Source organism: Entelurus aequoreus, linkage group LG16 (genome assembly GCF_033978785.1).
Source record: "Entelurus aequoreus isolate RoL-2023_Sb linkage group LG16, RoL_Eaeq_v1.1, whole genome shotgun sequence".
Lineage (NCBI taxonomy): Eukaryota > Metazoa > Chordata > Actinopteri > Syngnathiformes > Syngnathidae > Entelurus > Entelurus aequoreus.
The window spans coordinates 49430323-49443743 of NC_084746.1; the positions used below are offsets into that span (position 1 = coordinate 49430323).

Below are 13421 nucleotides of genomic sequence, written 5' to 3' on the forward strand. Positions count from 1 at the left end.
CACAACCGACTTTGTAAGCATAACAACTCTGTTAGCATCAACAACGTTGTTAGCATGACATCTCTTTTAGCGTAAACAATGTTGTTAGCATTAACAGCTTTGTTAGCAGAACAACTAGTTAGCATCAACAACGTTGTTAGCATGACATCTCTTTTAGCGTAAACAATGTTGTAAGCATAACAACTTTGTTAGCATCAACAACGTTGTTAGCATGACATCTCTTTTAGCGTAAACAATGTTGTTAGCATTAACAGCTTTGTTAGCATAACAACTAGTTAGCATCAACAACTTTGTTAGCGTGACAACTTTGTTACCACAACCGACTTTGTAAGCATAACAACTCTGTTAGCATCAACAACGTTGTTAGCATGACATCTCTTTTAGCGTAAACAATGTTGTTAGCATTAACAGCTTTGTTAGCATAACAACTAGTTAGCATCAACAACTTTGTTAGCGTGACAACTTTTGTTACCACAACCGACTTTGTGAGCATAACAACTCTGTTAGCATCAACAACGTTGTTAGCATGACATCTCTTTTAGCGTAAACAATGTTGTTAGCATTAACAGCTTTGTTAGCATAACAACTAGTTAGCATCAACAACGTTGTTAGCGTGACAACTTTGTTACCACAACCGACTTTGTGAGCATAACAACTCTGTTAGCATGAACAACGTTGTTAAAATAAACTGAAGCATAACAACTTGTTGCCATCAACGTTGTTACCATGACCAATGTAACTTGTAAGCATAACAACTTTGTTAGCATCAACAACATTGTTAGCATGACATCTCTTTTAGCGTAAACAATGTTGTTAGCATTAACAGCTTTGTTAGCAGAACAACTAGTTAGCATCAACAACTTTGTTAGCGTGACAACTTTGTTACCACAACCGACTTTGTAAGCATAACAACTCTGTTAGCATCAACAACGTTGTTAGCATGACATCTCTTTTAGCGTAAACAATGTTGTTAGCATTAACAGCTTTGTTAGCATAACAACTAGTTAGCATCAACAACTTTGTTAGCGTGACAACTTTGTTACCACAACCGACTTTGTGAGCATAACAACTCTGTTAGCATCAACAACGTTGTTAGCATGACATCTCTTTTAGCGTAAACAATGTTGTTAGCATTAACAGCTTTGTTAGCATAACAACTTTGTTAGCGTGACAACTTTGTTACCACAACCGACTTTGTAAGCATAACAACTCTGTTAGCATCAACAACGTTGTTAAAATAAACTGAACAAAAATACAAACACAACGTTTTCGTCTTTGCTCCCATTTTTCATGAGTTGTAGTCAAGAATCTAAAACTTTTACTAGATACACACAAAAAAAACCTATTCCTCTCAAATATGGTTCACAAATCTGTCTAAATCTATTTTAGTGAGCGATTCTTTCTTTGCCAAGATAATATTAAGATGCTGATAAATAATTGCATGATTATTGCGCAGGTGTGTCTTAGACTGCCCACAATTGAAGGCCACAATCTGAAATGTGCAGTTTTGCTTTATTCGGGGTCTGGGCGGGTCAGAAAAGCAGTCAGTATCAGCTGTGACCACCATTTACCTTACGCAGTGCAACAAATCTCCTTCGCATAGAGTTGATCAGGTTGTTGATTGTGGCTTGTGGAATGTTGGTCCACTCTAGAGATGTCCGATAATGGCTTTTTTGCCGATATCCGATATTCCGATATTGTCCAACTCTTAATTACCGATTCCGATATCAACCGATACCGATGTATACAGTAGTGGAATTACCGTATTTTCCGCACATTAGGCGCACCGAATTATAAGGCGCACCTTCAATGAATGGCCTATTTTAAAACTTTGTTCATATATAAGGCGCACCGCATTATAAGGCGAACCGCATTATAAGGCGCACCTTCAATGAATGGCCTATTTTAAAACTTTGTTCATATATAAGGTGCACCGCATTATAAGGCGAACCGCATTATAAGGCGCACCTTCAATGAATGGCCTGTTTTAAAACTTTGTTCATATATAAGGCGCACCGCATTATAAGGCGAACCGCATTATAAGGCGCACCTTCAATGAATGGCCTATTTTAAAACTTTGTTCATATATAAGGCGCACCGCATTATAAGGCGAACCGCATTATAAGGCGCACCTTCAATGAATGGCCTATTTTAAAACTTTGTTCATATATAAGGCGCACCGCATTATAAGGCGAACCGCACTATAAGGCGCACCTTCAATGAATGGCCTATTTTAAAACTTTGTTCATATATAAGGCGCACCGCATTATAAGGCGAACCGCATTATAAGGCGCACCTTCAATGAATGGCCTATTTTAAAACTTTGTTCATATATAAGGCGCACCGCATTATAAGGCAAACCGCATTATAAGGCGCACCTTCAATGAATGGCCTGTTTTAAAACTTTGTTCATATATAAGGTGCACCGCATTATAAGGCGAACCGCATTATAAGGCGCACCTTCAATGAATGGCCTGTTTTAAAACTTTCTTCATATATAAGGCGCACCGCATTATAAGGCGAACCGCATTATAAGGCGCACCTTCAATGAATGGCCTATTTTAAAACTTTGTTCATATATAAGGCGCACCGCATTATAAGGCGAACCGCATTATAAGGCGCACCTTCAATGAATGGCCTATTTTAAAACTTTGTTCATATATAAGGCGCACCGCATTATAAGGCGAACCGCACTATAAGGCGCACCTTCAATGAATGGCCTATTTTAAAACTTTGTTCATATATAAGGCGCACCGCATTATAAGGCGAACCGCATTATAAGGCGCACCTTCAATGAATGGCCTATTTTAAAACTTTGTTCATATATAAGGCGCACCGCATTATAAGGCGAACCGCATTATAAGGCGCACCTTCAATGATTGGCCTATTTTAAAACTTTGTTCATACATACGGCGCACCGCATTATAAGGCGAACCGCATTATAAGGCGCACCTTCAATGAATGGCCTATTTTAAAACTTTCTTCATATATAAGGCGCACCGCATTATAAGGCGAACCGCATTATAAGGCGCACCTTCAATGAATGGCCTATTTTAAAACTTTGTTCATATATAAGGCGCACCGCATTATAAGGCGCACCTTCAATGAATGGCCTATTTTAAAACTTTGTTCATATATAAGGCGCACCGCATTATAAGGCGAACCGCATTATAAGGCGCACCTTCAATGAATGGCCTATTTTAAAACTTTGTTCATATATAAGGCGCACCGCATTATAAGGCGAACCGCATTATAAGGCGCACCTTCAATGAATGGCCTATTTTAAAACTTTGTTCATATATAAGGCGCACCGCATTATAAGGCGAACCGCATTATAAGGCGCACCTTCAATGAATGGCCTATTTTAAAACTTTGTTCATATATAAGGCGCACCGCATTATAAGGCGAACCGCATTATAAGACGCACCTTCAATGAATGGCCTATTTTAAAACTTTGTTCATATATAAGGCGCACCGCATTATAAGGCGAACCACATTATAAGGCGCATAGAATAGACGCTACAGTAGAGGCTGGGGTTGCGAGACCTGTTGTGGCTCAATATCGGTCCATATATAAGGCGCAGCGGATTATAAGGCGCACTGTCAGCTTTTGAGAAAATTGGAGGTTTTTAAGTGCGCCTTATAGTGCGGAAAATACGGTAACACATTATTATGTCTAATTTTGTTGTGGTGCCCCCGCTGGATGCATTAAACAATGTAACAAGGTTTTCCGAAAATAAATCAACTCAAGTTATGGCAAAAAATGCCAACATGGCACTGCCATATTTATTATTGAAGTCACAAAGTGCTTTTTTTTTTTTTTAACATGCCTCAAAACAGCAGCTTGGAATTTGGGACATGCTCTCCCTGAGAGAGCATGAGGAGGTTTTTGGTGGGCGGGGTTGAGGGGGAGGGGGTAGGGGTTAGCGGGGGGGGGGGGGGGGGTGTATATTGTAGCGTCCCGGAAGAGTTAGTGCTGCAAGGGGTTCTGGGTATTTGTTCTGTTGTGTTTATGTTGTGTTACGGTGCGGATGTTCTCCCGAAATGTGTTTGTCATTCTTGTTTGGTGTGGGTTCACAGTGTGGCGCATATTTGTAACAGTGTTAAAGTTGTTTATACGGTCACACCCTCAGTGTGACCTGTATGGCTGTTGACCAAGTATGCCTTGCATTCACTTGTGTGTGTGAAAAGCCGTAGATATTATGTGACTGGGCCGGCACGCAAAGGCAGTGCCTTTAAGGTTTATTGGCGCTCTGTACTTCTCCCTACGTCCGTGTACCACTACGTACAGCGGTGTTTTAAAAAGTCATACATTCTACTTTTTGAAACCGATACTGATGATTTCCAAACCGATACCGATCATTTCCGATATTACATTTTAAAGCATTTATCGGCCGATATTATCAGACATCTCTAGTCCACTCCTCTCATTGGCTGTGCCAAGTTGCTGGATATTGGCAGGAACTGGAACACGCGGTCGTATCCTCTGATCTACGGCATCCCAAACATACTCAATGGGTGACATGTCTAGTCGGAGTATGCTGGCCATGCAAGAAGTGGTATGTTTTCAGATTCGGGGAATTGTGTAAAGATATTTGCAACATGGGGCCGTGCATTGTCATGCTGCAACATGAGGTGATGGTCTCGGGTGAGTGGCACAACAATGGGCCTCAGCATCTCGTCACGGTATCTCTGTGCATTCAAAATGCCATCAAGAAAATGCACTTGCGTTCATTGTCCACAACATACGCCTGCCCATACCATAACCCCACCCCCACCACGGGCCACTTGATTTACAACGTTGACATCAGCAAATCGCTTTCCCACACTACACCACACACTGTCTGCCATCTGCACTGAACAGTGAAAACCAAGAATTATCCATGAAGACTAATTAATGTGAGCATTTGCCCACTCAATTCGGTTACGACAACAAACTGCAGTCAGGTCAAGACCCAGATGAGGTCGACGAGCACGCAGATGAGCTTCCCTGAGACGGTTTCTAACAGTTTGTGCAGAAATCCTTTGGTTGTGCAAACCGATTGATGCAGCAGCTGTCCGGGTGGCTGATGTGGAGGTCCTGGGCTGGTGTGGTTACACGTGGTCTGCAGTCGTGAGGCCGGTTGGATGTACTGCCAAATTCTCTGAAACGCCTTTGGAGACGGCTTATGGTAGAGAAATGAACATCTGTGGCATTGTGCTGTGTGATAAAACTGCACATTTCAGAGTGGCCTTTTATTGTGGGCACCTGTGCAATAATCATGCTGTTTAATCAGCATATTGATATGACACACCTGTAAGATGGATTATCTTGGCAAACAAGAAGTTCTTACTAACGCAGGTTTAGACAGATTCGTGAACAATATTTGAGAGGAATAGGTCTTTTGTGTATATCGTAAAAAAATGTACTTCTTTAAATTCAACTTGTGAAAAATTGGAGCAAAAACAAAAGTCTCGGGTTTATATTTTGGTTCAGTGTAACTTGATATTCATGTTACGCTTGTTATAATAAAGATTATTCAGCATCAACAACATTGTTAGGAATGTTTTCAGTACAACAATTTGTTAGCATCTCTTATTAACATTTCTTAATGACAACCAGACCTGTTTGTCAGCGGCTTTAGGTGTCCACTTGAACTTCCCAGCAAAGCCTCCTTTTTTCTAACAACACAAACACAAAACAAGTCATTCATAACAATCTTTAGAGTTCTCGTATTAGCCCTCACGAGATGATGGGAGAAAGGTCCAGCTGCGGCCTGGGCATTTCCGTCGTGACACAAGAACGCCCAATGGGTGTTGCTGGATAGCATCGACCAGATGGTGTCATTTCTCTTTCCATATTGCCACTTTCATGTCGCAGGCTTTTTTTTTTAATGTATTTATTATTCAATTTAGGTATATTCTTAGACAACTGCATTGAGCAATTTCCTTTATTTCAAGCAACTCACTTGTTTAATGTTCTATTCATCTACAAACCCCGTTTCCATATGAGTTGGGAAATTGTGTTAGATGTAAATATAAATGGAATACAATGATGTGCGAATCCTTTTCAACCCATATTCAGTTGAATGTGCTACAAAGACAACATATTTGATGTTCAAACTGATAAACATTTTTTTGTGTGCAAATAATCATTAACTTTGAGTTTGAGTTTATTTCGAACATGCAAGCATAAATGATAATGATAAATGGGTTATACTTGTATAGCGTTTTTCTACCTTCAAGGTACTCAAAGCGCTTGGACAGTATTTCCACATTCACACACTGATGGCGGGAGCTGCCATGCAAGGCGCTAACCAGCAGCCATCAGGAGCAAGGGTGAAAGTGTCTTGCCCAAGGACACAACGGACGTGACTAGGATGGTAGAAGGTGGGGATTGAACCCCAGTAACCAGCAACCCTCCGATTGCTGGCCCGGCCACTCTACCAACTTCGCCACGCCGTCCCCATACAACATGATACATCACAATTTCCAGTTTCTCTTTTCAACATGTTCGAAAAGGAGTAGGAAGAAGCAGAGCTTATTTAATCCTACCCCTTTTCTTTACATAACAGTTGCAAAACTTTTTGTTCACTTCCTGTTCTCAATTTATTCACAATATACTCCATAAGTAATCACAATAAAAATAAACAATAGTAAGAATTCGATAATAATAATTGGTGAAGTAAGTCATATTTCATATGATGAGATAAGTAAGATTACTTTAAGAATGAATGAATGGATGGATGAAATAAATTGAGAATGTTTGTCATGGTTCTTCTTCTTTGTACTTTGTAAACACTTTAAGTTTGAAGAGTTTCTTGAAGTGGATCATATTAGTACATTGTTTGATTGCTTTGCTTAATCCATTCCATCATTTAATTCCACATACTGATATACTGAAGGTCTTAAATGTTGTACGTGCGTACAAATGTTTTAAATTACGTTTTTCTCTAAGATTATATTTCTCCTCTTTTTTTGAGAAGAATTGTTGTATATTCTTGGGTAGCAGGTTATAGTTTGCTTTGTGCATCATTTTAGCTGTTTGCAAATTCACTATGTCGTGGAATTTCAGTATCTTTGATTCAATAAATAAAGGATTTGTATGTTCTCTATATCCAACATTATGTATTATTCTAACTGATCTTTTTTGTAACACCGTTAATGAATGAAGTGTACTTTTGTAATTATTTCCCCATATTTCTACACAGTAGCTCAGATATGGTAACAGTAGTGAGCAGTAGAGAATATGAAGGGATTTTTGGTCTAGAACATGTTTTGCTTTATTCATTGACGTGTTTCTTGCAACTTTATGTTGTATATTTTTTACGTGAGATTTCCAGTTCAATTTATCATCAATCATTATACCTGGAAATTTGGTTTCATTTACTCTTTCAATTTCTATTCCGTCTATTTGTATTTGTGTTTGACTTTCTCTTCTACTATTACAAAATAGCATTATTTTAGTTTTACTGAGAGTCAACGATAGTCTGTTTTTGTCAAACCATCTTTTTAATTTGTTAATTTCTTCTGTTATTATTCGTATTATCTCCTGTGTGTTCTCTCCTGAACAAAACGCTGTTGTATCATCCGCAAATAATACTAACTTTAAATAAAGACTTTAGAATTTGATGGCAGCAACACGTGACAAAGAAGTTGGGAAAGGTGGCAATAAATACTGATAAAGTTGAGGAATGCTCATCAAACACTTATTTGGAACATCCCACAGGTGTGCAGGCTAATTGGGAACAGGTGGGTGCCATGATTGGGTATAAAAACAGCTTCCCAAAAAAATGCTCAGTCTTTCACAAGAAACAAGAAACCCCTTTGTCCACAACTGCGTGAGCAAATAGTGAAACAGCACTCAGTAGTTTATGAGTTTGAACATCAAATATGTTGTCTTTGTAGTGCATTCAACTGAATATGGCTTGAAAAGGATTCGCAAATCATTGTATTCCGTTTATATTTACATCTAACACAATTTCCCAACTCATATGGAAACGGCGTTTGTAAATATAACACCAAAGTTGTGTCTGTTCATGCTAGTCTGAGCTAGCAATGTTTATTAAATGTCGGCAAATACACACTTCTGCTTCTTATAGCAACCTTAAGTCTACACGTATCCCTAATAAGTGACTGCCATCTAATGAGAACACGTATTACATATCGAGGGCAGAGCCACAGAGAGAATTGTCCAATGAACATGTTATGAACAATTCAGGCACTTTATTATATTCAACTACCATGAAGCCTCCTTAAAATGATTGTTTTTAATGTAATAGTGGTAAATTAATCCTGACCAAGCTAATTGAAAGTTGGCTTAGCCATATACAGTAGTTTGATGGTCGCTGACGTCTGTCTATGCCAGTGGTTCTTAACCTGGGTTCGATCGAACCCTAGGGGTTCGGTGAGTCGTCTTCAGGGGTTCGGTGGAGCCTCCGCCGCGGAGGTCAAGACACACTCATTGTGTGAATAAAAACTTCTCCCTATCGGCGTATTATGGATACCCTAAAACAATGTTCCCTCTAATTTTCCATATGCGTTAGCAAACGCAAAAACTCCTTGAGCATTCAGTGGAGCACATGTGAGCACACCTGTCCCAAACCTGACTAAATAACAAATTAAATGTTTTATTATTATAATCAAATGACAGCAGTCATTTCCAAGAGATTATTTTCTAATATAAGTGTTTCGGCCCACTTACAATGACAATAACAATAACATATTGTTTTTCATGAGCTGTGTACTTGTATTGTATGTCTGGGTGGAAAACGAAGAAAAGGAACAGACTTTGCTTTGAAAATAAATATTTGATCATTTATCATTTAAAATGACATGATAGAGTGGCACTTGCCACACATATCTGAACTGGGGCCGTACTTATCAAGCTTCTTAGAGTGCCATTTTACACTTAAGTCCTGAGAATTTGCGAAATTTAGTCCTACTCTCAAACTTAAGAATAAAAGCTTTTTATCAACGTTCTTAAGTCTAAGAATCACTCCTACTCTCCACGATATTTAAGAGACCTTCAGAGGTGTCTTAAGTGGTTAGGAGTTGCCAGCAGGGGATGGCACTGAGGCGAGAGAGACGTGCGCGAACGTTCAGGGAACGGAACAATGTTTTTTTTTTTTTTTTATGACGAGCAGCTGATCAAACGGTATCGTTTAGACAGAGCGGATATTATTTTTGTCACAGATTTAATACTTTTCGATTCCATGTTGATTTCTGCATAAGTCTGCAGTGGGCTAGTATATATAGAGCCACCCACACCAGTTTCAAATTAGCTGCCTAATTAATGAATTGGAAAGAAAATGTTATGACAGTAGCGTATGTGTGTGGCTGTGAGGTGAGTGACGTCAGTGAGTGTGTGGGCGATAGAAGAGAGGGAGCGGTAGCGTGAGTGCCGGCGGGGACTAGTTTGTTTTGTATTATTTTGTAGTTTATTGTCAAAATATACACTCCCATTGTCCACTTAAATATTTCCAAGATATTTCTTTATTCTTAGACAACGGATTCCCTTCCGTGATTGGTCATTTCTATGGACACAGAAATGACGTCACCTAAAATTCCGTTTACGGCACATAGTAATGTCGTAATTCAGCTCTGAGTGTGACACTTAAGATTCAGTCCTACACTTCGCTGAAAGTGTGAGTAAGACGCTTGATAACTAACTTTTAAGTGCAGCTTTCAGCGAAGAATTTATTTACTCTTAAGTGAACTCTTAGCAGACTTCTTAGGAGTAATTCTAAGAAGCTTGATAAGTACGGCCCCTGAACTGGGGCCGTACTAATTTGAAACTGGTGTGGGTGGCTCTATATATACTAGCCCACTGCAGACACATGCAGAAATCAACAAGGAATCGAAAAGTATTAAATCTGTGACAAAAATAATATCCGCTCTGTCTAAACGATACCGTTTGATCAGCTGCTCGTCATCAAACAAAAAAAAAACATTGTTCCGTTCCCTGAACGTTCGCGCACGTCTCTCTCGCCTCAGTGCCATCCCCTGCTGGCAACTCCTAACCACTTAAGACACCTCTGAAGGTCTCTTGGATATCGTGGAGAGTAGGAGTGATTCTTAGACTTAAGAACGTTGATAAAAAGCTTTTATTCTTAAGTTTGAGAGTAGGACTAAATTTGGCAAATTCTCAGGACTTAAGTGTAAAATGGCACTCTAAGAAGCTTGATAAGTACGGCCCCTGGTCTCTCAAAAGCAAAACATGTTGTAGACCAAAAATCCCTTCATATTCTCTACTGCTCGCTAGTGTTACCATATCTGAGCTACTGTGTAGAAATATGGGGAAATAACTACAAAAGTACACTTCATTCACTAACGGTGTTACAAAAAAGATCAGTTAGAATAATACATAATGTTGGATATAGAGAACATACAAACCCTTTAGTTATTGAATCAAAGATACTGAAATTCCACGACATAGTGAATTTGCAAACAGCTAAAATGATGCACAAAGCAAACTATAACCTGCTACCCAAGATTATACCACAATTCTTCTCAAAAAAAGAGGAGAAATATAATCTTAGAGAAAAACGTAATTTAAAACATTTGTTTGCACGTACAACACTTAAGACCTTCAGTATATCAATATGTGGAATTAAATGATGGAATGGATGAAGCAAAGCAATCAAACAATGTACTAATATGATCCACTTCAAGAAAATCTTCAAACTTAAAGTGTTTACAAAGTACAAAGAAGAAGAACCATGACAAACATTCTCAATTTATTTCATCCATCCATTCATTCATTCTTAAAGTAATCTTACTTATCTCATCATATGAAATATGACTTACTTCACCAATTATTATTATTAAGTTATTACTATTATTTATTTATTTTTATTGTGATTACTTATGGAGTTTATTGTGAATAAATTGTGAACAGGAAGTTGACAAAAAGTTTTAGCAACTGTTAAGTAAAGAAAAGGGGTAGGATTAAATAAGGTCTGCTTCTTCCTACTCCTTTTCGAACATGTTGAAAAGAGAAACTGGAAATTGTGATGTATCATGTTGTATGCTTGCGTGTTCGAAATAAACTCAAACTCGAACTCAAAGGCAACAACAGAAGTCACACTGAGTTGCAGGTGTGTAATTTGTTGTGAGTTCATGCACTGTTTTGGTTTTGTTCTTTGAACAAGACGATGTTCATGCACGGTTCATTTTGTGCACCAGTAAAAAAAACATAACTTTGCCTTGAATTTTTATTTTTTTTGTTGTTGAATTTTTCACTAAAGAAGGGTTCGGTGAATGCGCATATGAAACTGGTGGGATTCGCTACCTCCAACAAGGCTAAGAACCACTGGTCTATGCTTACAGACAGGCCTGAGAAATAGACAATCATTAAGATGCAATTGGATAAACGTTCTATAGATGGCTTAGCTTGCGAACGTTAGTTCTACGCAACCCATAGGGCAGGGGTCACCAACCTTTTTGAAACCAAGAGCTACTTCTTGGGTACTGATTAATGCGAAGGGCTACCAGTTTGATACACACTTCAATAAATTGCCAGAAATAGCCAATTTGCTCAATTTACCTTTAACTCTATGTTATTATTAATAATTAATGATATTTACACTTAATTAATCGGTTTAAAAGAGGAGAAAACACGAAAAAAAATGACAATTTATTTTGAAACATAGTTTATCTTCAATTTCGACGCTTTAAAATTCAAAATTCAACCGAAAAAAAGAAGAGAAAAACTAGCTAATTCGAATCTTTTTTGAAAAAATTAAACAAATAATTTATGGAACATCATTAGTAATTTTTCCTGATTAAGATTAATTTTAGAATTTTGATGACATGTTTTAAAAAGGTTAAAATCCAATCTACACTTTGTTAGAATATATAACAAATTGGACCAAACAAAGACAAATCATTATTTCTTCTACATTTTCCAGAACAAAAATTTTAAAAGAAATTCAAAAGACTTCGAAATAAGATTTAAATTTGATTCTACAGATTTTCTAGATTTGCCAGAATAATTTTTTTGAATTTTAATCATAATAAGTTTGAAGAAATATTACACAAATATTCTTCGTGGAAAAAAAAGAAGCTAAAATGAAGAATTAAATTAAAATGTATTTATTATTCTTTACAATAAAAATAAATTTACCTGAACATTGATTTAAATTGTCAGGAAAGAAGAGGAAGGAATTTAAAAGGTAAAAAGGTATATGTGTTTAAAAATCCTAAAATAATTTTTAAGGTTTTATTTTTTCTCTAAAATTGTCTTTCTGAAAGTTATAAGAAGCAAAGTAAAACATTAAAGAATTTATTTAAACAAGTGAAGACCAAGTCTTTAAAATATTTTCTTGGATTTTCAAATTCTATTTGAGTTTTGTCTCTCTTAGAATTAAAAATGTCAGGCAAAGAGAGACCAGCTTGCTAGTAAATAAATAAAATTTAAAAAATAGAGGCAGCTCACTGGTAAGTGCTGCTATTTGAGCTATTTTTAGAACAGGCCAGCGGGCTACTCATCTGGGGCCGTACTTATCAAGCTTCTTAGAGTGCCATTTTACACTTAAGTCCTGAGAATTTGTGAAATTTAGTCCTACTCTCAAACTTAAGAATAAAAGCTTTGTATCAACGTTCTTAAGTCTAAGAATCACTCCTACTCTCCACGATATTTAAGAGACCTTCAGAGGTGTCTTAAGTGGTTAGGAGTTGCCAGCAGGGGATGGCACTGAGGCGAGAGAGACGTGCGCCAACGTTCAGGGAACGGAACAATGTTTTTTTTTTTGTTTGATGACGAGCAGCTGATCAAACGGTATCGTTTAGACAGAGCGGATATTATTTTTGTCACAGATTTAATACTTTTCGATTCCTTGTTGATTTCTGCATGTGTCTGCAGTGGGCTAGTATATATAGAGCCACCCACACCAGTTTCAAATTAGTTGCCTAATTAATGAATTGGAAATAAAATGTTAAGACAGTAGCGTATGCGTGTGGCCGTGAGGTGAGTGACGTCAGTGAGTGTGTGGGTGATAGAAGAGAGGGAGCGGTAGCGTGAGTGCCGGCGGGGACTAGTTTGTTTTGTATTATTTTGTATTTTATTGTCAAAATATACACTCCCATTGTCCACTTAAATATTTCCAAGATATTTCTTTATTCTTAGACAACGGATTCCCTTCTGTGATTGGTCATTTCTATGGACACAGAAATTACGTCACCTAAAATTCCGTTTACGGCACATAGTAATGTCGTAATTCAGCTCTGAGTGTGACACTTAAGATTCAGTCCTACACTTCGCTGAAAGTGTGAGTAAGACGCTTGATAACTAACTTTTAAGTGCAGCTTTCAGCGAATAATTTATTTACTCTTAAGTCAACTCTTAGCAGACTTCTTAGGAGTAATTCTAAGAAGCTTGATAAGTACGGCCCCTGGTCCTTACGGGCTACCTGGTGCCATAGGGACTACAGAATCTTATT

At 37.8% G+C, this 13421-nt stretch overlaps 1 protein-coding gene across 1 annotated transcript in view; it reads right to left on the reverse strand.

Annotated features, from left to right (window-relative positions):
- Nucleotides 1–13421, reverse strand: part of LOC133631221 (uncharacterized) — a 58352-nt gene that overhangs the window by 11999 nt on the left and 32932 nt on the right. The window contains exon 42 of the mRNA XM_062023380.1: nucleotides 5605–5661. Coding sequence (XP_061879364.1) covers nucleotides 5605–5661 — 57 coding nt within the window. The remainder of the gene's footprint in view (nucleotides 1–5604; nucleotides 5662–13421) is intronic.